General features: G+C 38.7%; 1 protein-coding gene across 1 annotated transcript in view; it reads left to right on the forward strand.

Moving 5' to 3' along the window:
- Positions 1-23,193, forward strand: part of LOC306896559 (dynein regulatory complex protein 11-like) — a gene marked incomplete at its 3' end in the record, with an annotated part of 32,800 nt that extends 9,607 nt beyond the window's left edge. The window contains exons 10-19 of the mRNA XM_079460663.1: positions 7,250-7,356; positions 7,718-7,816; positions 10,127-10,191; positions 10,570-10,652; positions 11,708-11,815; positions 20,160-20,359; positions 21,492-21,578; positions 21,835-22,012; positions 22,717-22,955; positions 23,038-23,193. Of these exons, the coding sequence (XP_079316789.1) occupies positions 7,250-7,356; positions 7,718-7,816; positions 10,127-10,191; positions 10,570-10,652; positions 11,708-11,815; positions 20,160-20,359; positions 21,492-21,578; positions 21,835-22,012; positions 22,717-22,955; positions 23,038-23,193 (1,322 nt within the window). The remainder of the gene's footprint in view (positions 1-7,249; positions 7,357-7,717; positions 7,817-10,126; positions 10,192-10,569; positions 10,653-11,707; positions 11,816-20,159; positions 20,360-21,491; positions 21,579-21,834; positions 22,013-22,716; positions 22,956-23,037) is intronic.
- Positions 23,194-25,308: the final 2,115 nt, after the last annotated feature.

The following is a 25,308-nucleotide window of genomic DNA, read 5'->3' on the forward strand; positions in this document are numbered from 1 at the left end:
TGCACTTTTGCGTTTCACTGATCCATGAAGAAAAGGAAGAGACGTAGATGCAAAAACATATTAACATTTTTCTGTGTGAGTGTGTGTTACTGTTTGCGTCAATTGGGAACAGTTCAACCAAAAGATTACTGGCAAAAAAAACATTTTAGGCATGTCAGTGTACCATTTCCAGGATGGATTGGAAAGTCAACATCCTGCTCTGTTGCTTGTCCGCTGTGATTAGAGAACTTCCACCAACAAACTGCACTGTGCATCACACACCAGAGGGAAATCACCACAGACAACCCCATTTTAGTTGTGTTCCAATCCATCACAAACATCTCTGGGGTCACCCACAGACCATAAGATTCCTTTCTCCTCCGCACATAAGTGACTCATTTACTTTCTGTTACCTGGGGGAGGTCTGCAGTGTCTTTTAAAGTCGTTCTTCTAGGTCATAATCTGATAAGGAAAACTGTCTTTTAAGTCAGTCACCAGACTGTAAAAGCGTGACTGTCAAACATCAGATATTTACTGCTCCTTTAGCCTATGTAGCTGTATTTAAATGCAAAAGAGCAGTGTCGAAATCACTGATTATCACATTAATCTCACAGCTGTGCATTTGGCTTTTAGCTCAGTGAAGTCTAACCGAATCTGTCATGCTACATAGAGTATAGATTTTCCCTGAAGTGGATCCTCTGTGCAGCTGCTAATGCTCTCTTTGTTTTCATCCTATACATAGACAGTTCATGGACATTAACTCATCCTTACTACAGTCTTTGACGCTTAATCTAACCACTTCCAAAAGTGCTTCCACTTTCCTATAGTAAAACTGCAGCACGATTGGAGTTTTCCGTTTATGCAATGTCAAGTACAGTTTTGTAGTTTGTAATGATGCTGTACAATACAATAATAGACTATTGCAGTTAAAAAGCTATCCAAATACAGCAGCTAACATAACGTTGCTGTCCTATAAAACCTTGTATGTCCAAATTTGCTGCTTTTTAGGTAAATGGAAAAAAAACTATTTTTAATGATACTGTGTAATCAAAGTTGACAAGCACTTTGACAGTGACAAACCCAGTGACAAACAAAAAGGACAGTTTACCCCAAAATAAAAATTCTGTCATCATTTATTCACCATTTATTATTTCTGATGAACACAGTGAAACACAACAAAATGGCCAGTGTTAAATCAACACTGCTCAGAGTGCATATGGCCCAACTCTACAGAGTATTTAAGTAAAGTGCAGTGTTGAAGATACTGGTAATTAAGTGATTAATTATGGGATGATTAAGCATTAATGATGAACACCTGCTGTTGACAAACACAACCAATGAAGAAACGAGAAATACAAGAACTACAACTGACATCCAATCATAACAGTAGGTGAAATCAACTGAAGATAAAGAAGACATGAAATCTCTCAAGATCTGAGTAAACAACAAACAGGATTAACCAATGTATTTCTTCTGTCAAAGGTTTAGATGTTTTATTGGTCAAAAATAGGATGTCAACATTATGGTGGTCAGTGTTTGTTTTAGCTGGGCTCTTTTAGGTACGTATAATATATGTGTTAAAGCAATAAAGCTAGCAAGTGTTAGTGAGTCTTAATTAGGGATTTAGTCATTGTGGCTTGTTCTGAGTCCATTCAAGGTCACTATTCAATGTTTTATTATTAATACATCTCAGGTTTGTATTGACAACTTTGCAGAACGAAACACGATTACATAATTTATCATGTGTACATTTTAAACTGAAAGTTTTTTTTGGGCGCACACAGACATTAAGAATCAGCGTATGAATCTCCAAAAATTTAATGCTGCAATGCATGTTGGGTACCGCCATAGTAAGAAAATCCCAGTATGCACTGCGTCATGTATAAATTATCACCACTGTTGATGTCTTTTCTTCAGCAGCAGTAGTTTGTCATTTTCTGCGCTGTCAGTTGTTTAACAGAATTTTGTCTTTTTACAGTTTTGTGATACCTGTGCCTAATTCAATAATCCAAAGAAAATGATGAATCTACATTATGAAATTCATCCTTAAATCTTACTAGCAAAAACCACTTGTTTTTTGTAAGTGCATTTCTTTAGCTATGCATAAACACTACTAAATTTGATTTAAACATTGCTTTAAAAGGTAAGTGTGCTAAGAGCCCAACTAAAGCAACCACTGACCACCATAATGGTGACATAATCTTTTGACCAATGAAACATCAATATAGATTCTCAACAATGACTCTTACATAAATAATTTGGTCAGTAATAATTGAAGCTGTAAAGGTTTACTGGTTTACTGAAATCTTGAGTGATTTAATATCTTGTTTCATCTTCTGTTGATTTCATCTAATGTTGCGACTGGATGTCAGTGTAGTTCTTGTGTTTCTCATTCCTTTAGTGATTCTGCTTGTTAGGTGTTTGTCTTAAATGCTTAATCATCTCTTAAATAATCACTTAATTTTCTCGTTATATTTATATATCAAGTCAAGTCAGCTTTATTTACATAGCGCTTTTTACAATTTTCATTGTTACAAAGCAGCTGTACAAGTAAACATTGACTATAAGCAAAACATATAAACTTATGCAAGTCAAAACACAGGTCAAATTTCAGACACACTATAAATTCCTATATGTAGTGTTAATTAAATAAGACTATCAAATTCGAGCAGCCCCCCCGGCCAGGCAAACAGTGCAAAACAATATGGCGAGGTGGCGGTGGCGAGGAACCCAAACTCCATTGGAGGAGTAAAATACCTCAGAGGGAAACCAGGCATAACAGGGGATTCCAGTCTCCCTCTGGCAGAAGCTGCAGCCTCTGCACAAGCTTGACAGTGCTTGCACAACAAGGCAAAATAAAAAAAATTAAGATTTAAGATTATCATTAATAATCTAAACGGGGCTGAAGTTTTGTAGTCGCCACGTCCTTCGTCCAGCTCTATCATCACAGCATTTGTCAGGTCTGGGTATGGATTGCACCCTGCCCGCTCTGTTAACCTTAGAACAATGAGACAAGACTGGCTGAGAGTAGAGTACTGTTCTGCACTCTTTGATGCAAGAAATACATCAGTTGTTATTGGAAGTGTTCCTGGTTCCGGTAGATCTAACTAGTGCAGCCTACATCTTTGGAATATATATATTATGATAGTGTAGTGTATGCAAGATAAAAAAGATGCGTCTTTAGTCTAGATTTAAACTGTCGGAGTGTGTCTGCCTCCCAGACAGTGCAGGGAAGACTGTTACAAAATTTAGGCGCTAGATAGGAAAAGGATCGGCCGCCTGCACTTGATTTTGAAATTCTAGGTATTACCAATTGACCTGACGCCTGAGAGCGTAGTGCACGTGAAGGACTGTAATATGTGAGAAGTTCACTAAAGTAGTTAGGAGCTAAACTTTGCAGGGCTAAATAGGTAATAAGCAAGATTTTAAAGTTAATGCGATGCTTTATAGGTAACCAGTGCAAGGTTGACAGAACCGGGCTAATATGCTCATACTTTTTTGTACGTGTAAGAACTCGAGCTGCCGCATTTTGGACCAGTAGGAGTTTTTGTAATAGGCCTACAGGGCATCCACCTAATAGTGCATTAAAGTTATCTAGTCTTGATGTCATAAAGGCATGAATTAGCTTCTCTGCATCTGATGGTGACAGCATATGATGTAGTTTAGATATATTTTTAAGAAGGAAAAATGCAATTTTACAGGTGTTGTAGTCCTGGTTCTCAATTGACAGAGTACTATCGAATAAAATGCCAAGATTCTTTGCTGAAGATGAGGGTTTTATGGAACATCCATCAATAGTTAAGCAGTATTCTTGGTTGTTACGTATGGCAGTTTTCGGTCCAATAAGTAACACTTTGTAGTCGCTTTATTATATCTCCTAGAGGTAGCATGTATAATGCGAAGAGCATAGGCCCTAAGACTGAGCCCTGTGGTACACCGTACTGGACTTGCGATTTCCGTGATACCTCATTGTTTATTGCTACATATTGAAAACGTTCGCATAAATAAGATCTAAGCCATTTCAAAGCTATTTCCTTAATACCGACATAATTTGTAATGTAGGAGCGTGCTGTGGTCAATGGTGTTGAATGCAGCACTTAAATCTAGCAGCACCAAAAAGGAGACACAGGCCATTTATCTGTGAAAATATTTGGAAGAATGCTTGTAACCAAACAGTTCTGTGGCACCATTGATTACCATAGTTGGAAAAATTACAATGGTAGTCAAAAGTTCCCCAGAACTCTTTGCTTTCCTATATGAAAATAATTTCCTACTGTTGTAGTCAATTGTGACCTTCAGAACAATTGTCTTGTTTACAGATTTGGAACAACTTGAGGGTGAGTAAATGAAGCCAGAGTTATTGGGTGAACTGTATTTTTAAGTGGTGATTAATAGTAATGCTTGATGCAAGATACTTGTTGTCCACTGTAGTGTAACTGTAATACTCTGCAGTAATTCAAATCAACATACAGTAAATTTAGGGTGTGCATTTTATCCATTGTGTATGTTTGGAAGTAATGGAATGATCTTTGTATTGCTCCTTGTCCTTCTCTACCAACTGAGCCACAGCAATACATGTAATGCAATAGTAGTTTTGGTATTTGTTCAGTGCAGTATAGGTTGAGCTTAATACAATGGAATTAGGGTCCAAAACAAGGATCAAGTGTGATCAGTCGACACAGTAGAAGTGCAGTTGTCACTTGGACTATGAGTCTGTTTACTGTAGTATTGTTACACACAAAATACTGCAATTGAGGTTATTTTATATACATTTACATTTAGCAGACGCTTTTATCTAAAGCGACTTACAAAGAGTTCAGGGAGCAATAAGCGATATGTCATAAAAGCGCAATAGTACAAAAGGAGCTAATACAAAGCTACTAGTTTCAACAAAAGCTAGACCACTACCATATATATATATATATATATATATATATATATATATATATAAATACCTGTGTTATAAGCAAGTGAGAGGATCATGTAAAAACATAATGTGATATGCATGTATGTAAAAATGTGTTTGTGTAAATGTATGTCTAAATGAAAATGTAGGGGGGGTTGGGGAAGGGGTACATGTACAAATGCCTTTTGGAATAATGTGCAGCAACGGAGCACCTGTAACCTTGCAGGAAGCAATTATATGCCCAGTCAAAGTCACTTAATTCTTTTCATTATGATTGTCCTCTAAATGTCACCTTGCACAATCCATGGAGCAAAGGGTTACATTCCTCAGAAACGAAGCTTAAACATATAATTAAAAGCAGAGATCAGAGCTTATACCTCCCAAATATTTGACATGGGTGAGTAAGCGTGATCGGCATCTCACTTTGTGTTGCTCGTATTCATTAACTAAACTGTTATCATCAGTGTTGACCTAAAGTAGGTAACAAAAAGGTCTGTCTTTACAACATTATTTAGCATCTATCCTGCCAGAACTGACAAGCACTTTTATGTCACTGTAAATTGTATGATCAGCCATTCTGACCTAAAAATCTTTCAAATCATGTAATATGTTAAGCATGCAAAGCAACCCACTTAAATCCATGTCTTACATCCTGCCTTTGAGACAGCTAATTAGAGCTGATGGTCTTTGCTATATGAGTTAATCGGCAACACAATGTTTTATCAGCTGTCTGTAATTGAAATACAATCACTTTGTGGGTTTATTTAATTGTAATGAGGCGAAAAGGTGAGCACCACATTTACGCAGAATCAAGCAATAGCCAGCATGATCCCCAGAGCTACAGGCTGTTTTGGGAAACTCACCCGCACTTTACTGGATGTGACGGATGGATTTCATTTTGGCCTCTTGACAGTAAGGAGCCATGTTAAGGAAGTGTCTATTGGACAACACAGACTGAAACAACCCAAGTTGGCAGACAAAGTCGAGCTCTGTGTCTACACACTGACCATAATAAAAATCTTCACAAATGTTACAATGCCTATATCATAAAGTCAGCAGGCCACTGTGGAGCCCGGTGGAGTAGATACAGTTGAGCACCCTCCAGCCTTGAAGTGTTTTTTCACTCAAGCTCCATATGGTGGGTGGCAAATGTGCTGTATACACACCACGTTCAATCGGAGCAGATGTGTGTGGCCGCCCAACTCCCACAAAACCCTCTCACAGTGGTTGCCAGCTCAAGAGAAATGTACAAATTGTGCTGCCTGTCTATTCATCCCCAGTAGCGGTTGTTCCCTCTTTTGTGCTGTGTGGGCTTGGAACACCATCAGAGGTCTCCGGTGCCAATAAAGCAGGTTTAAAAAGGTGACCCCTAGCAGTTGTGTGTTTTCAAGGGAGTTTGGTGAATTTTGTCTTTAAACAAACAGGTCAGACTGTGTGAATGCATCCCTCTGAAGGACTGAGGCAATTATGTGGATCGTATTGCCTGGGGATGTTTTGAAAATGGGACTCTGAAAAGGAGGCTTTGTGGAGGACAGTTTGACCTCTGACCTTATAGCAGGCTCTCATTTCTAAGTTGGATGCTTATTTTTAGGTTCCACCAGAGTGAGTTTTACCATCAGTGCCCTTTGACCAATGGGCGAACTTGACAGAGCAGGTTTTAAGATGTAATTGTTAGTTAAAAAGATGTACTTGTGGTTTTAAGACATCATACTGTCACACTAGCTGAGGTTGTGTTTTTTTCTTTAACCCTCCATTGTGTAGCTTGGTTAATAGATCACAGCCCTAGCGATGCCAAGATCGTTGGTTCCCTTCCCAGGGAATGCACAAACTTTGTAAGTTACTTTGAATAAAATAATCTGCCAAATACTTTAATAACACCAAATTAAATGTTATGCAAATAATCGAGACTAAGAGAAAAAAACAACAACTTCAAACTCAGAGGTCAGGCCCTGTCATTCATCCGTGTTCCAGTTCCGAATAACCCTGGCACACTGCCTCTAGTCGGGAAAGGAAGTGGGTGGAAATGGACTTCCTGTCAGGATGTGGCGCGTGAGAGCGCAGCACGGAGGACAATCAGCCGCAGCGTTCTCACCCAGACCACAGCACCTGTGCTTCCTCTACACTTCACACTCAGGAGCAACGATTGAGACCCACCAGACCTCTCTCAGAATTGTTTCCTCCTTTACACACACACTGACTGATATTGTCCTGGCCCTACTTTGATGCTTTGTGTCCAACTAGAGCATTTTTTCCTGCTGATTTAGATGAATGGATTTTCTGTTATGCTACGTATTTTAGTAAATGACCGTTCCCGGTGGTATGATCATATCGGTACTGTTGGTGTAATGTGATTTATCGTTGCAGAGGTTTGGCATAACCGGGATGAGAAACAGAACTTCCTTCAGCATTTCGATGCTCAGTTGGTGCGAGAGGAGAAGAGATTGGAGGTTGAAGTGGAGCTCAGAGTTCAGGTGGGAGGAAAGAAATCCATACTCATGTTGACTCTGGATCAAGAACCAGTCTTAATTCAGTATTTATTGACTATTGAATATGAGAATGATGTACACTGTCCTAAAGCCTCACCATAACATCAACTCTTAACTCAACCCTAAAATCTGAGCAATTGGTTGAAACATTATCCAGGAATATGTTACAATTGGTAATATATAATTTACCTATCAACATAACAGTCTATAAAAACACAAAATACACAATTGTTCGTTCTTTACGTAAAAACACATTGAGTTTAGTCTGCCCAGTGTCCCATCGCATCACACCACATATTTCATTCTCTCTTCCTCTGTTTTATCTCTGTTTCACTGTTTATCTTAGGTGGATGAATTGATGAGGCAGGAACTAAAGAACCTCAAGCTGGTCATAGACAGGGATAAGGGGAAGAAAAAGAAAAAAGGAAAGAAAAGCAGTAAAAAGGTAAATGCCAGAATGGAAATCTCCTTTCAGATAAAACCTTAACTCATTTTAAATGCCCTGCATGAGTGACAGTGCACAGGTGGTTCCTGATGCTGCTGAGGTTATGGATGGCGACCACAAAGCCCTGTATTGTATCTCTTGAAGGTCTGGGTCGAGTCAGATCTCGAGATGTTCTCTGCCCCCTGTTTATTCATCTCGTGTGAGGGGCCCTGGGGTCATACAGTGATCTGCCCTCAGGAGCAGGAATGTGGGCTGGATAGAGAATTAGTAAAGATGTCCTGCCCTCGTAAGCTTGTGTTTTGATAGGCCCCTTTTTAACCACCTTCTCTAAAACAGCACACACAGACTGGGCAATATATGACCAAGCAGACTGGGAACCAAAAACCTGGGTAAAATTGTCAAAATATTTCAAAAAATAAAAGCAAAGATGGTGGATAGATTCTGTTCTGTAGCTCAATATGTCGAGCATTACATTAGCATTGTGTTTAAACTTTTCCCCGAACCCACGGATCTCATACTGAAATAAACATGTTTGCACTGTAAGTCACTTTGGATAAAAGTGTCTGCCAAATGCATTAATAAACCGGATATACCTTTAAATATATAGATATGATTTTAGTCGCTATTGTGTCATCTACAAAAAACAACATAGAAGAAAGTATCATCGCATGCCTACACAAGCACTAGATTCCTCCATGTATTTTGCACCCTGCTTGAGTTGTTTTTCAGTGAGAGATTTTGACAGCTAAAATGGTCACAGACGCTTGTCCGTCTGACATATAAGATATTTTATCATTAATCATCCTGCAAATGCAGGCACACACAAACCCCATTCAGCTCCGCTAGCGTGGGACTGAATTCCAGTTACGCTAATTCATCTCACCAAGTTTTTGCATTGAACTTGCTGGAATTTTGAAACGGATTGAGTTCTTTTTTCCAGCCACGCAATTTGGGTACTGCAAACTGAAATGTATTATGTAACAGGGAGGGTTTGTTTTTGAGGAGAACACGTAACACACCCAAACTGAGCTAATGTTAGTGAGAGTTCAATATGTAAGGCTGTCTGTTACAGAGAAATCTGTGTTTTTCTGGGGAAAAGCTGTTTCCATCAGCTGGGTGTTTTCCCATTTTATATCATAAAAAACTGAGAACAGCTAAATGTTTAGAGATTCTCCATTACAAATACTTTGGGAAAACACAATGTTCTCTGGCCTTCAGTCAGGTGGTTTCAGAGAAAACAAAGGCTGTTGATGACACATATTTTGAAGCTTTGTTGTTGTATATTTTGATGAACCAATGAAGGATCATGAACAAAATATCTGGCTGTTGGAGCTGTTCTGGTTCATTTGTGGTTTGGAAAAGCCCTGAATCATAATCAAGTCTTCTTCAAGATGCATATAAATGGTTGTACTAAAAGTTAAACACACAGATACAAGATAGTAAGGACAAAACACACATGCAAACCCTTAGTGACTATAGTGACATTAATTTGTTTGTATTGTCGAGATACCAGATGTTAAAGCTCATACTTTTCATTCTAGTGTAAGAACATTTGTTTCATTGTATGCATTTGGCATGTGCTTCTTTATCCAAAGAGACTTGTAGCGCAGTCAACCTGTTCTATACATTGTATGTCTGTATATGTGTTTCCTGGGGTTTGAACCCATGAACCTCACACAAGGCTCAACCAACTGAGCTACAGGAATCCTCAACTGGCAAAGGGTTTAGTTCCTAAAAAAATGTGTGGACATTTACTTACCCTCATTTGATAATTCACCATTTTACTGTAAGATGTTTAAATATTGTGTGTTTCCAAAACCAATCCTCTTAGTAAACAGTACAAAACCCCACAAATGAATAGCACTATTATGAGTCATAATTTACTGTTTTTAAGCCACCCAAACACCTAGTCATTTACATCTGTTGCAAAGAAAGTTAATAATGGTTTGGATTAACATGATAATGAGAAAACCATGACATCATTTGAATTTTTTCTGAAACCGGAATTCATAATATACTGTATATAGATATATATATATATTTATATATATATATATAAAGAGAGAGAGAGAGAGAGAGAGAGAGAGAGAGAGAGAGAGAGAAATAACCTTCAAATATTATCATACAGGCTTGAACTGATCTAATATTGATTTGTATTTAGACTAATTTCTGTCTCCTCTAATAGAAACCAGAAATTAATATTGTGCTTTGACAAAATATGTATCTGCCCTTGTCCATTGTCATTGTGTTATTCTCCAAACAAAACCAAAAACTGATTTTCTAAGCTATCGTACCTCTTCATGCTTTTAGAAGAAGAAGAAGGGGAGGAAGACTGGAAAAAAGAAGAAAAAGGAAAAAGATCTAACAGCTGACAGGTTTGTGAAAATAGATTGATTATAATGTTTATCTTTTTAGAATATTGTTATATAGTTTCATCATTAATGAAGAAGTGAGTGTTTTGACCCCTGCCACTGTTTGAATCATATCCTGGGCGTAGTGTGGTAAAGGTTATGAGGGTTCTGTAATATGGAAATTATAGTTCTGGAAAGTGCTCCAACATTGTGAGTGTCATGGTTTGGAGCTCAGGGGGTGACTGGCTGACTTCCATGTGGAGCACAAGAATCCATGCTTGGCTTTAAACACTGCTATGTAATAGAGAATTGCATTAGATAAACAGCATGACTGATCAGTTTATTCATTTGTTCGTAATGCTCTGTTTTTCTGTCTCTCAAACTGTCTGTTTGCCTCTCTAGGACAATAGAATCCCTGTATGAGGAACTTGTTCTGGAAGGCATCATAATCAGACCGATGAATGTCAAGTTATCAGACTACATAGGTAGATAACAAACCAGGGTCATTCCTGGAACAACTCTCGTGTTTCACTTGTTTCATTGTTAGCAGTTATTTCCTAAGAATCAGCAAAGAACAGATCTTGGATTGGCACAAGAAGTCGAAGGCCCAGTAAGAAACCATTCTCTCTCTGTTGCTTGGCAGAGTCTAAATGTCACATGCATGAAAGCAGAGACATTTGTCCCAGTCAATGGGTGCTGTCACACTTATAAGCTCCGAATCGCCTTTACTTTTATTTAGTAAACTTCTCAGTTCTCTGGCTGATACTGCTTAAAATTAATATGGACAGCTCAAGTGCCTAATGTCCACATTTAAAGAGCCATAGCTTTGGAGTCAACATTTGCATTGACATTTAGCTAAAACTCTTACTGCATAAAACTGGTTTCAGAAGCCCAAGGACATAGACTGGTTTTAACGGAAAACATAACTTTATCACATACACGTGTTCAACCCTGAATCGCGCCCTCATGCATCTTATGACTCATCACTGGTCCAACTGGACTGCATAGCAACTGCATCATGTTGCTCTTTAATAGCACGAAATTCAAATAGAAATCAAGAGTCACAAGATCTTTCTCTCTTACATGAAAACGATCGGTTAAAGAGCCACACACAAACACAGCCCCCGCAGATCCGACAATCTTAATTTAGTATAGTAAGACAGTTATAAAATAAAAGTTGCTTTTCTACAATTGCATAGAATATTTGAGTATTTCTTTTCTTATTTCCTTTCAAATGTTTTTTATTGATACCAGATGTAGTTGTCATTTTTTAATCTTGGAGACTGCAATTAGTCAAGTATTTGTTTCTATTTATTCCGATCCTTCAAGAACGGGTTGTGCCGTTTAAAATATAGAAAACACATTGGTTCCTACATGTCGGAACAACTTTGTCACTCATGGACATTGTTTTTTACTTTGCTTGGAAACCAGAGTCATAACAATTGGCATGATGTTGTGGTGGCAAGCGGCCAACGATGATGTGTGTCGTGTCATTTTTCTAAAACACCATTTGTACCTAAAGCAGTATTTGTCTCTTCAGGCGAGTACAGTTACCTGGGGACTACCCTGCGGCAAGCAGACATTGAGCCCATGCCATCACTCTCTGACATCAGGCAGCTCATTGCACTTTATGGCGTCCTGCCTCTGGGTGAGTCTAAACAGCTATGATTTACTAGATTGGCCAAACATTGTAGTCCACTCTGTTCCGAGTCATCATACAAATTCAAACAAATGGCTCACATACTGGTATTCTGACATAGCAAGTATCGAAGTTGTAAACTATACCTGTAAGTACACTTGTGTAGTTGCAGTACAAACAAAAACAGTTGTAGTTGTATACTCAACGTTTATTGTTACACTAAAAGAAAACTTAAAAGTATAGGCTACTTTAATTAACTAATAAATGGGGCCAATTTAGTCCCTAGTTGTATTAAAATAATATGCTTACAAGCAAACTACATTGATATTAAAGTCTAGACTACATATAGTATTATTTAAATATACTAGAACTTTACTTAAATATGCTTGAAGTATACTTATGTTTTGTGACGGTAGATAGTCAGATTTTTTGTAGTACATTAATAGTAGATATGCACCAGATGGTTACCAAACAAACTGTGGCTTGTCTATGGGTGCGCTATCTTACGCTGAAACTAGCATACTACTAACATCACTATAATGAAGTATTTCTCTGCTGGTTTAAGACTATAAACATCCGTTATCACTCTTACACCGTTTCTACACCGGAACACGACCAGCGCAACACGACAAAAGACATTAGGAATGCATTAGAATGTCCCGCCTGTCGCATCCAGTGTAGACACAGTGTTAAGAACCTCAAGAGAACTTTAGAGTTGCTCACATCAATTTTTCAGGAGCAGCATGATTAGAGAAACACACAATGTGTGTATCGGTGTGTGTCGAATAGAACACAACCTGTCTGTCCCTTTGAACTGTACTTGACCCTACTAAGCAGCAGGGTCTTTTATAACAGAGCAATACCTGGTGTCCTGTATCACTTTATCAACACCCACATTCACTCTTTCTACCTGTTTAATATCCCGACACGGGATCAACAGAGGGATCAGGCCAGATCATACAGTGCGCACACTGCCCTGGTGGGCTGTAACCTTAACAACCCGTTGCAGCGATAATTAGACTCGCCCTGTGCGATTCGTGGCCCTAGGCAGAGAATGGTTGCCACATAAACAAAGCTCAGTGCTAAAACAAAGACACATCAGTCAGCGACAGGAAAACAATCACACGGCTACGTCTCTGAAGATCCCTGTGGAATGAGACAGTGTGATGTCTCTCTAGAGATCTGTCATCACAGCTCACACAGAGAACAGACGCTCTGTGTGTATGCTGAAAGCAAGCCGTGGAAAAACAGATCTCATTATAATCAACCATGATCTCTACATTGCATTTTCTGAATGTATTAGCTTCAATAGAAAGACCTTGTTGACCAGTATTCGTTGGCTTTTGATGGCAGTGTTGCTCGACCGTCTAATCAAAACCATCCATTAAGCAGTGTGTCGCTCTCAAATAAAGGTCTTTTCAGATATTCTTTCAGAAGGGTTTCCACTTGATCTCTGAAGTCAAATCTGGGTTCTGTAGCAAATTCAACTGAGAAACACAGATCCAGACCAGCATCAAGCTATCACTAACCAAATTGAAAATGTAACAGTGAAAGAGAACAGAGCGGAAAATAAATACACACATTCCCACTCTCTGCTGTGTTTGCTCAATTTACTAGACAGACATCTTAGATGTGTCTGCTAAATGACTAAATGTAAATGTTTTTGACAATTGCTCTACTTTAATGACTGACTAATGCAAACCTGAGGTATGTTTCTCTGCGTTCTCACAGAAGAGATCGAGTCTGGCTGGATCGTCCCGCTTGATTTGATTTTCTAACCGGCCCCAATATGTTTGTATAGTAAAATTCATAGCTGTTTTCCTAACTATATATCCATGGAAACATAAACACTCCCATCATTATACTTTGAAGACTAAACATGAGGCATATCAAAGCTGGCAGAAGATAAAAAGGACAGTGTTACATTTATAAACTCATGTTTTCAGTGGAGTTGTAAAATGGTGAACAAGACACATGATAGCAGTACAGTTCCCTTTCTGTCGGTCTCTCAACATTGTGCCGTAAATCCAGCAGTCGATAACCTCTAGTAGGGGAGATAATGCTTAGCACAAAAAATGCCTCGCTCAGTTCCTCAGCACAAAACCTGAATGGATGGGCACACGTCTTCTTTTTATACCAGTATGTATGGGGCGGAGATTGGCATGCATATGCCATTCGTCAAGTTCATTGGTCTTTTGAAATTTACGATCAAAGATGATAGGTTCTCAAGTTCATTCTGTCTCGACACAACGTCTGGTTCACTCCATCAGGGAACAGAGGTTACAGTCGTAACCGAGACAATTCTCACAGTGTCACTTACTGTGCTGGTCTGTGGAAAAGTTTTTGCTTGATAAACACCACAGATATTTTGAGGTCAAGTGCACTTCCTTCAAACACAATGGCCGTTTGAGCTGTTGGGAGAGATTAGGAAGTGTAATTCTATTCTGAATAATCATATTTAACACTCTAATACTGTTCATTGGTTGTTTTCGTTGCATCCGCGTACTTAGACTACACACTGACAATATTTTCCTCAGTCCACAATATCTAGAAAGCTGAATGTTTGTTTTGTCTCACTGTAAATATTTGTAAACCAGAAAGCAGATTTTGAGATTTGTCTTGACCGGCATTAAGTCTTAAAAAGACCCAGCGTCATCAAAATGGGACGAACCCAGCTTTTAAAATGTTTATGTTTGACTGAATAATAGGTTAAAGCAGCACTGCATTTTGGGTTGAAAAGGCAGCTAATGTTCATTTGTGTAAGAAAAATGACAGATATATTATCATGTGAATCTGGTTAGCTTGGGTTGCATATGAACCTATGCTGGGTTTCAACCCAAAATGCTGGGTTGTTTAAACCCATTGTTGAGTCAAATTTCAAGATTTCACGGGTCACTTTTATACCCAACGTCGGGTTGAAAATAACAGTACTGTGGCACATGCACCCTGTCGTTTTTCTGTTAATACCTCCCCCTGCTGGTTAAAGGTCCTAAAGGCTATTCCGAAAAGCTCATCTAGTAAAGAAATGCCACTTTTATCCAAAGCGATCTATGATGCATTCAACACCCCATGATCAATGTATGCGTTCCCTGGGAACTGAACCCATGACCTTGGTATTACTAGCACGCTCCTTTACCAGTTGAGCTACAGGACAATTATGTTCTCCGTGTCTGTTTCTTATCCAAAGGCACATGCTTCGTTTCAGTTTAGGGTCACTGAATGATATCTTGTGCGGTAATAGTGGAAACTATTGCATACGATAGTGAAGGCGATGAGGTCGATCTATGTGTTGTGTGGAATAACGCACTCCATGAGAACATAGAAGTGATATTGGGCAGCACCTGTCACGAGCAAACCTTTCGTCCGCGCGGATATGCTTGTGCGAGTGTGTGGCCGGATGCTTGCACGTGCAGTGATGGACGTATGTTTGTGTACCCTTCTGTTTGTGTGGTCTCACAGTCATGGCAGGCCATTGCTTCCTGAGCTCTGTCCAGTTGGAGTCCTTTACCACGGCATCCATGAGAGGGAACTCTCACCACCTGTGTGTCAGCCCCAGAGAGCTGTTTAACCATTGTTTCTTTATTACTGAGCACCAGCAGTCAGAGCAATCAACCTTTGTGCTGACATCTAACTTCCTAATCAAATGAGTGTCGAGTTTGCTGGGCAGATTTCTACAATGCACCCTGTCTTTCAATATAGGTGAATGATAAGGTGAAGAGCGTCGCGTTAGAGTTTTAAACATCTGGGGATGGTGGGTTCACTTTTTTGTAAACAACACAGTATTTTTCAACAGATAACGTGTACATTATTAACATACGCTGATATAAATTAATGTTACATACAATTTTTTTATGTATTTGTGGAAATGGGCCATAATTCAAGCAGATGACAGTAAAGAATGAAAAAGTCACATCAACAGCCATCAGAATAGCTAAATAATATTTATATTTTAAACTTGGATGTATACATAATATTTCACTGTACATACACAAAATGACTGCATAGAGGCTCCACAAATCTTAACTTTGAATCTCGTCACAATTTTGTGTGTGTCCAGAGTTTTAATGAATGTATTTTTTGTGAGCTATGATAAAGTTTTCATCACCCACTCTTCTCTTGGTTTCTGAAGGTTCTCAGTGTGTCCATGAGATAGGACCTCTGATCCGCTCGCTGCTGCTTGCTGGCCCCGCAGGCGTGGGGAAAAAGATGTTGGTTCATGCCCTGTGCACAGAGACTGGGGCGAACCTATTCAACCTCTCTGCTACAGCCCTTGCTGGCAAATATCCAGGCAAAAGTGGCTTGCAGTATCTCCTGCATATCGTTTTCAAGGTAAAGCCATCTTAACCTCAAGATTAAGAGGGCAAATTAATACAAAAAATGGAGTGCACAGATATGTCACTACAAAAACACTACAGTATTCAATAAAAAATAAGATTTTTCGTTTTCATTTAATAGCGTCTTTAAATATCCTGACATGACTCGCAAACATAAACAATAACGCAAATGGAAACATATTCCACCCTGTGTCACAAACATGACATTTCCACCTCTTACAGCATGCTGTTTACATTTCAAGAACTGTTTAGCTCTGTATATAAACAAACTCGGGTGTTTAACGTATGAGCCCCCCAAAAAAGGTATCCCCACATCACCGTTTTCCTTTGGCACGATAGCAAAAAGCGAAATATACACAACATATGCAATGCACATGGGCCTGTAAAGCGAACTGTTAAAGGGAACCTCACTCATACACCGTCTCCTCGGTCAGAGGTTGAAAAGTGAGTTCCCTAAAGTTGGATTGGCATACCCCCCTAGAAACACCCAAGCCTTCAGTTATAAATCGTGTACAGAGATCATTTCAGTGAAGTCCTGTGAAATGTGGGGTTTGCCACAGATGTTGTTTGTTGTGGCCATACTGTATTTGTGTTGTCCCTGTGAGAAAGGGGAACACCGGTTCTAGATGAGGAACCAGATAAACAAGCCAAGATGAGGCAATTGGACTCGCTGTTCAGCATTGTGTTGGATGGCGGTCTTTCAGCACCTCTCCTAATGCATGCTAAAACCAGGTGCTAACAGGATTTCCTGTTTGTTGAACCATTTTATGATGAAGCACATATCAAATTTTCTGAATAAAATTATAAGATAAAATAGTTGACTTAAATATTTACATTTAGTCATTTAACAGACGCTTTTATCCAAAACGACTTACAAATGAGACATAGGCCTGACAATGGAAGCAATCAGTGCAACAAAAGAGCAGTAATGTGTATATAAATGTATATGCATACATTTGTATACAGTATACACACACTTTGTTTTGAGAGAAGGGTGTCGATTTTAGCCATTGTTGTTTCTGCTCTGTCCGATATGTGTATGTTTGTGAATGAGCTGATGATTGTTTGTTTGTGTTGTCGTACCGTTTGGCCTGTGTTGAAGGAACATTGTTGCTGTGTTTTGGCAGGTGGCTCGGCAGCTGCAGCCCTCTGTCATTTGGATAGGAGACGCTGAAAAAACATTTTACAAGAAAGTTCCAAAGCTGGAGAAAGAGGTTTGTCTATATAGAGCAGGGTCATGTGAGAACATGTCAACTTACATTAACACACTCGCTGAATAAACTCAGCATTGCATCTCTCCAGCAAACTTTGTATATTCTCTCCAGTAAACTTTGTTTCACCCAATGGATGCAAACTAATTGTTGTCAATGTGAGGAGGTGGCCTCTGCTGCCCTCGTGTGGCAAAAGAGGAACATTCACTGTTCCTAAAAGCACGTTTTTTTCAGTTTTCCTCATTCCTTTAATTTCCAGATGGAACCAAAACGACTGAAAAAAACTCTTCCAAAGGTCCTGAAATCTATTAAGCCAGAAGACCGTGTTTTGATTGTGGGAACAACTCGTAGACCGTTTGATGCAGACATCAAACCTTTCTGTAAAGTTTACAAGAAGATCATTTTGATCCCTAGACCAGATTATGCCTCAAGACTTAGTGAGTAAACATTTGTCTGTGTATGTTTGTGTCCAATGATCTATATTTCGGGAACAAATTTGCAATCAAAAGCAGGCAAAACCTGACCAAAACTGAGCCTTTTGGGGACATCCTTATTTGGAAAAACACTATAAAAATATAGCTAATTTTGTATCTATTTTGTAAGAATGCAGAGTTTTATTTTAGTGTTAGTATTTATGACTAGTGGTGTATTAAAACAATATGTAGATAGATGAATGGTAGAAAGTGTTTTTTAATATGTGTGTCTGCCATTAAAATGTATATCTGTCATTGTACCATTTCAACTGAGTGATGTAAAACAGTGAAGTGCCTGCTGTATAATTTATATTAATATAAAGTTCTTAAAGGAATAGTTCACCTTCAAAATGAAATTTCTGACATAATTTTCTGTCATTTCACACCTGTGTGATTTTCTTCTGCAAAACACAAAAGAAGATATTTTGGAAAAGCGTTGGTAACCAAAAAGTGTTGGTCCCCATTGACTTCAACTGTATGTGTATGACCAATGCAAGTCAATGGGGACAAATGTTTTTTTTACCAATATTTTTCAAAATATCTTCTTTTGTGTTCTGCAGACCAAAGTCATACATTGAAATGACTATTCCTTTAACAATCATTCACAGTTATATTCTCAATATCTCAATTCTCATTTGTGAATTATTGAATGTGCGTCTTATATTTAGCTCTGTGGAAAGAGCTGCTCCAAGCAAGAGGTGCTCAGCTGGGTCCCAAACTGGATCTGAGCTCTTTAGCTAAGATCACTGATGGTTACACGCAGGGTCACATCCTTCAGGCAATCCAAACTGTACTGAGTTCTCACCGCCTCGAACAGCAGACCAAGAGACCTCTCACTGCTGTGGAGTTTATCCCCCCTCTTGCAAGGCAAGATCCTGTTTACAAAGAAGAGGAGGAGACCTTAAAGGTCAGTTGTTAAAGCAGCACTGCATTTTGGGTTGAAAAGGCAGCTAATGTTCATTTGTGTAAGAAAAATGACAGATATATTATCATGTGAATCTGGTTAGCTTGGGTTGCATATGAACCTATGCTGGGTTTCAACCCAAAATGCTGGGTTGTTTAAACCCATTGTTGAGTCAAATTTCAAGATTTCACGGGTCACTTTTATACCCAACGTCGGGTTGAAAATAACAGTACTGTGGCACATGCACCCTGTCGTTTTTCTGTTAATACCTCCCCCTGCTGGTTAAAGGTCCTAAAGGCTATTCCGAAAAGCTCATCTAGTAAAGAAATGCCACTTTTATCCAAAGCGATCTATGATGCATTCAACACCCCATGATCAATGTATGCGTTCCCTGGGAACTGAACCCATGACCTTGGTATTACTAGCACGCTCCTTTACCAGTTGAGCTACAGGACAATTATGTTCTCCGTGTCTGTTTCTTATCCAAAGGCACATGCTTCGTTTCAGTTTAGGGTCACTGAATGATATCTTGTGCGGTAATAGTGGAAACTATTGCATACGATAGTGAAGGCGATGAGGTCGATCTATGTGTTGTGTGGAATAACGCACTCCATGAGAACATAGAAGTGATATTGGGCAGCACCTGTCACGAGCAAACCTTTCGTCCGCGCGGATATGCTTGTGCGAGTGTGTGGCCGGATGCTTGCACGTGCAGTGATGGACGTATGTTTGTGTACCCTTCTGTTTGTGTGGTCTCACAGTCATGGCAGGCCATTGCTTCCTGAGCTCTGTCCAGTTGGAGTCCTTTACCACGGCATCCATGAGAGGGAACTCTCACCACCTGTGTGTCAGCCCCAGAGAGCTGTTTAACCATTGTTTCTTTATTACTGAGCACCAGCAGTCAGAGCAATCAACCTTTGTGCTGACATCTAACTTCCTAATCAAATGAGTGTCGAGTTTGCTGGGCAGATTTCTACAATGCACCCTGTCTTTCAATATAGGTGAATGATAAGGTGAAGAGCGTCGCGTTAGAGTTTTAAACATCTGGGGATGGTGGGTTCACTTTTTTGTAAACAACACAGTATTTTTCAACAGATAACGTGTACATTATTAACATACGCTGATATAAATTAATGTTACATACAATTTTTTTATGTATTTGTGGAAATGGGCCATAATTCAAGCAGATGACAGTAAAGAATGAAAAAGTCACATCAACAGCCATCAGAATAGCTAAATAATATTTATATTTTAAACTTGGATGTATACATAATATTTCACTGTACATACACAAAATGACTGCATAGAGGCTCCACAAATCTTAACTTTGAATCTCGTCACAATTTTGTGTGTGTCCAGAGTTTTAATGAATGTATTTTTTGTGAGCTATGATAAAGTTTTCATCACCCACTCTTCTCTTGGTTTCTGAAGGTTCTCAGTGTGTCCATGAGATAGGACCTCTGATCCGCTCGCTGCTGCTTGCTGGCCCCGCAGGCGTGGGGAAAAAGATGTTGGTTCATGCCCTGTGCACAGAGACTGGGGCGAACCTATTCAACCTCTCTGCTACAGCCCTTGCTGGCAAATATCCAGGCAAAAGTGGCTTGCAGTATCTCCTGCATATCGTTTTCAAGGTAAAGCCATCTTAACCTCAAGATTAAGAGGGCAAATTAATACAAAAAATGGAGTGCACAGATATGTCACTACAAAAACACTACAGTATTCAATAAAAAATAAGATTTTTCGTTTTCATTTAATAGCGTCTTTAAATATCCTGACATGACTCGCAAACATAAACAATAACGCAAATGGAAACATATTCCACCCTGTGTCACAAACATGACATTTCCACCTCTTACAGCATGCTGTTTACATTTCAAGAACTGTTTAGCTCTGTATATAAACAAACTCGGGTGTTTAACGTATGAGCCCCCCAAAAAAGGTATCCCCACATCACCGTTTTCCTTTGGCACGATAGCAAAAAGCGAAATATACACAACATATGCAATGCACATGGGCCTGTAAAGCGAACTGTTAAAGGGAACCTCACTCATACACCGTCTCCTCGGTCAGAGGTTGAAAAGTGAGTTCCCTAAAGTTGGATTGGCATACCCCCCTAGAAACACCCAAGCCTTCAGTTATAAATCGTGTACAGAGATCATTTCAGTGAAGTCCTGTGAAATGTGGGGTTTGCCACAGATGTTGTTTGTTGTGGCCATACTGTATTTGTGTTGTCCCTGTGAGAAAGGGGAACACCGGTTCTAGATGAGGAACCAGATAAACAAGCCAAGATGAGGCAATTGGACTCGCTGTTCAGCATTGTGTTGGATGGCGGTCTTTCAGCACCTCTCCTAATGCATGCTAAAACCAGGTGCTAACAGGATTTCCTGTTTGTTGAACCATTTTATGATGAAGCACATATCAAATTTTCTGAATAAAATTATAAGATAAAATAGTTGACTTAAATATTTACATTTAGTCATTTAACAGACGCTTTTATCCAAAACGACTTACAAATGAGACATAGGCCTGACAATGGAAGCAATCAGTGCAACAAAAGAGCAGTAATGTGTATATAAATGTATATGCATACATTTGTATACAGTATACACACACTTTGTTTTGAGAGAAGGGTGTCGATTTTAGCCATTGTTGTTTCTGCTCTGTCCGATATGTGTATGTTTGTGAATGAGCTGATGATTGTTTGTTTGTGTTGTCGTACCGTTTGGCCTGTGTTGAAGGAACATTGTTGCTGTGTTTTGGCAGGTGGCTCGGCAGCTGCAGCCCTCTGTCATTTGGATAGGAGACGCTGAAAAAACATTTTACAAGAAAGTTCCAAAGCTGGAGAAAGAGGTTTGTCTATATAGAGCAGGGTCATGTGAGAACATGTCAACTTACATTAACACACTCGCTGAATAAACTCAGCATTGCATCTCTCCAGCAAACTTTGTATATTCTCTCCAGTAAACTTTGTTTCACCCAATGGATGCAAACTAATTGTTGTCAATGTGAGGAGGTGGCCTCTGCTGCCCTCGTGTGGCAAAAGAGGAACATTCACTGTTCCTAAAAGCACGTTTTTTTCAGTTTTCCTCATTCCTTTAATTTCCAGATGGAACCAAAACGACTGAAAAAAACTCTTCCAAAGGTCCTGAAATCTATTAAGCCAGAAGACCGTGTTTTGATTGTGGGAACAACTCGTAGACCGTTTGATGCAGACATCAAACCTTTCTGTAAAGTTTACAAGAAGATCATTTTGATCCCTAGACCAGATTATGCCTCAAGACTTAGTGAGTAAACATTTGTCTGTGTATGTTTGTGTCCAATGATCTATATTTCGGGAACAAATTTGCAATCAAAAGCAGGCAAAACCTGACCAAAACTGAGCCTTTTGGGGACATCCTTATTTGGAAAAACACTATAAAAATATAGCTAATTTTGTATCTATTTTGTAAGAATGCAGAGTTTTATTTTAGTGTTAGTATTTATGACTAGTGGTGTATTAAAACAATATGTAGATAGATGAATGGTAGAAAGTGTTTTTTAATATGTGTGTCTGCCATTAAAATGTATATCTGTCATTGTACCATTTCAACTGAGTGATGTAAAACAGTGAAGTGCCTGCTGTATAATTTATATTAATATAAAGTTCTTAAAGGAATAGTTCACCTTCAAAATGAAATTTCTGACATAATTTTCTGTCATTTCACACCTGTGTGATTTTCTTCTGCAAAACACAAAAGAAGATATTTTGGAAAAGCGTTGGTAACCAAAAAGTGTTGGTCCCCATTGACTTCAACTGTATGTGTATGACCAATGCAAGTCAATGGGGACAAATGTTTTTTTTACCAATATTTTTCAAAATATCTTCTTTTGTGTTCTGCAGACCAAAGTCATACATTGAAATGACTATTCCTTTAACAATCATTCACAGTTATATTCTCAATATCTCAATTCTCATTTGTGAATTATTGAATGTGCGTCTTATATTTAGCTCTGTGGAAAGAGCTGCTCCAAGCAAGAGGTGCTCAGCTGGGTCCCAAACTGGATCTGAGCTCTTTAGCTAAGATCACTGATGGTTACACGCAGGGTCACATCCTTCAGGCAATCCAAACTGTACTGAGTTCTCACCGCCTCGAACAGCAGACCAAGAGACCTCTCACTGCTGTGGAGTTTATCCCCCCTCTTGCAAGGCAAGATCCTGTTTACAAAGAAGAGGAGGAGACCTTAAAGGTCAGTTGTTTTTTCTTTGTGGTGGGACATGCAAATATATGCATACCTGTGTGTACTGATTTTATGTTCTGTGTTTTATAAGGCATGGTACAGTCGGTCACCTCTGGGCAAAAAACGTGCAAGAGCAGCCAGAGCCAGTGAAGAGGAAGCGGATCTGAAGAAAGGAAAGAAGAAAGGAGGGAAGATCCAGAAGAAAGGAAAGGATGGGAAGGGTAAAATGAAGAAAAAGAAGAAGTGAAGGAAGGCCTTTTTGGATGGAGCTCGTGCAATTCAGTTGAATGTTTACATCAATGTTGAAAAGAATAATCGTCCTTATCCTATCCTGACAGAAAATATGGCAAGCGGTTTGTGTTTTGACCATCAGATGGCACTAGAACATCATTCCATGTGGAATCCGAAGGCATCTACCACAATGTAATGTTTACAGAGTTGTTTTCCCAAACTATGACATTTTAAAGTCTCCATATGATCTCCATATATTAACATATATTTGCACAATTAAATATGCACATATTATAGAATAAATATAGATAGAATATAGAATAAACTGATCATATTTTTACGTTTTCTAAATTGATGGGCATAAAAAACAAAATAACGTTTTTTTATGAACGAATCAAGATTTAGTCGGCTGGAAGTTCAGCCGCAGCCTCTGGCGACCAGTGGTGGTATTGCACATAAGGGCATTTTAAGCACAAGACTGCTATCTCTAATAATTTCAGTGGCGTGTGCAAACAATATATTAATACGAAATCGTAATTTCTGTGCAATGTAAGAGTATGTACAGTTGAAAGAATGGACCTACTGCATGTGCGCGCGCGCCTGTCAGTGCTCGAGAGGTTTAAATTCATAGCGACATCGTTTTGCATTTTAATGTGATATAAATTTGCACTTTTGATGCCATGTTCATAAGAATTTTAAACTATGAAACATAACCTTTCTACATATGCTTACAACTGACCACACTGTGTTTACAAAAACAAGCTGAGTTAATCAAAAACCTGTACTTTTCATTGCACACTACGACTACATTATAACTTACATTTATTCATTTGGCAGACGCTTTTATCCTTTTATTTTTTTACAGTGGCACATTACTGCAGAGCAATCAGGGGTAAGGTGCCTTGCTCAAGGGCACTTCAGTCATGACCTGCTGGCACTGAGCTTTTGAACCAGCAACCTTCTGATCACAAGCCCAACGCTCTAACCCCCAGGCCACAACTGAACTTAGTTTGATAAAAAGTTAAAACTACTAAAAGAGATTGTACAAAAATTAGCAAAGTTGTCTAAAATATTGATTTGTTGTTAATGTAAAGGCTTACCTGTCATAGTGACCATGATAAAAGTGATTTAATGTTTTTTTATAAGAAATAGTCTGCATAACCAACATATAATGTCTCATATTACTACACAAGACCACTCACAACTAAATTGTATTAAAACATAAAAAAACAATAGCCCAAAACTACAACTTTTGACGGTTTTGTAACGGTTTTAACACAAATAAACTAGTGTTTTATAATGGTATGGAAACCCTTACATTTTCCATTGCGTTTTGAGCAGGTCTCTATTGCTATGTAATAGAATTCAATGTGCAATGCAAAGTGTAGGTTTTTATTAACTCAGCTCCTTTTTATAAACACGGCTACTATCATGTATGTAGAGTTGTATGTAGAAGTGTTTTGTTTTCTATAACATTTTTACGTACAGTGCAAAGAAAACGGCGCATTTTTATCACATTAAAGTGCAAAACGAGCTTCTCTCACTCTAAATTTAAATAGGGGCTGTTGCTTAACCTCTCCTGATGTCAGATGCATCGCTTTGACACGAGCACAGACATGCGTGCGAGTACATATGTGCATTCTTTCAGTAACTGTACACAGGGGCGTAGCAAAGAATCTCGGGCCCTGTGCAAAAGCAATGTGAGGGGCCCCTCCACGTGATTTTTAAGTAAATTGTTATATTTATATATAACACAGCGCTGAATCTAATTTCTGTATGAATTGTGATATACTTGAATAGATCACCTCAGTATCCCCTTAAATGTGAATTGATAGTTTATCTATATTTAATTTGAATTGTGTTTCATTAATAGAGACACTGTGCAGTGTAGTCCAAAACATTACACATTTAACTATTGAACAGTAATAAATCTAGTACTTGTACTAGTACTGCATAAATGGTAGTAATAATGCCACTTCATGACTGTAACTGACATTTCCAATTAATATTACTTAAAAAGGTTAATGCCAAGTCGAGTTTGTCAAGAAAAAAATGGCTCACCTCTCATCAATTTTGATTAAAAATCAAAAGGCCTAAATACACTAGCACATCTTTTTATTACTTACATATG

This window comes from Barbatula barbatula (assembly GCF_947034865.1).
Source record: "Barbatula barbatula genome assembly, chromosome: 7".
NCBI classification, from domain to species: Eukaryota; Metazoa; Chordata; class Actinopteri; order Cypriniformes; family Nemacheilidae; genus Barbatula; species Barbatula barbatula.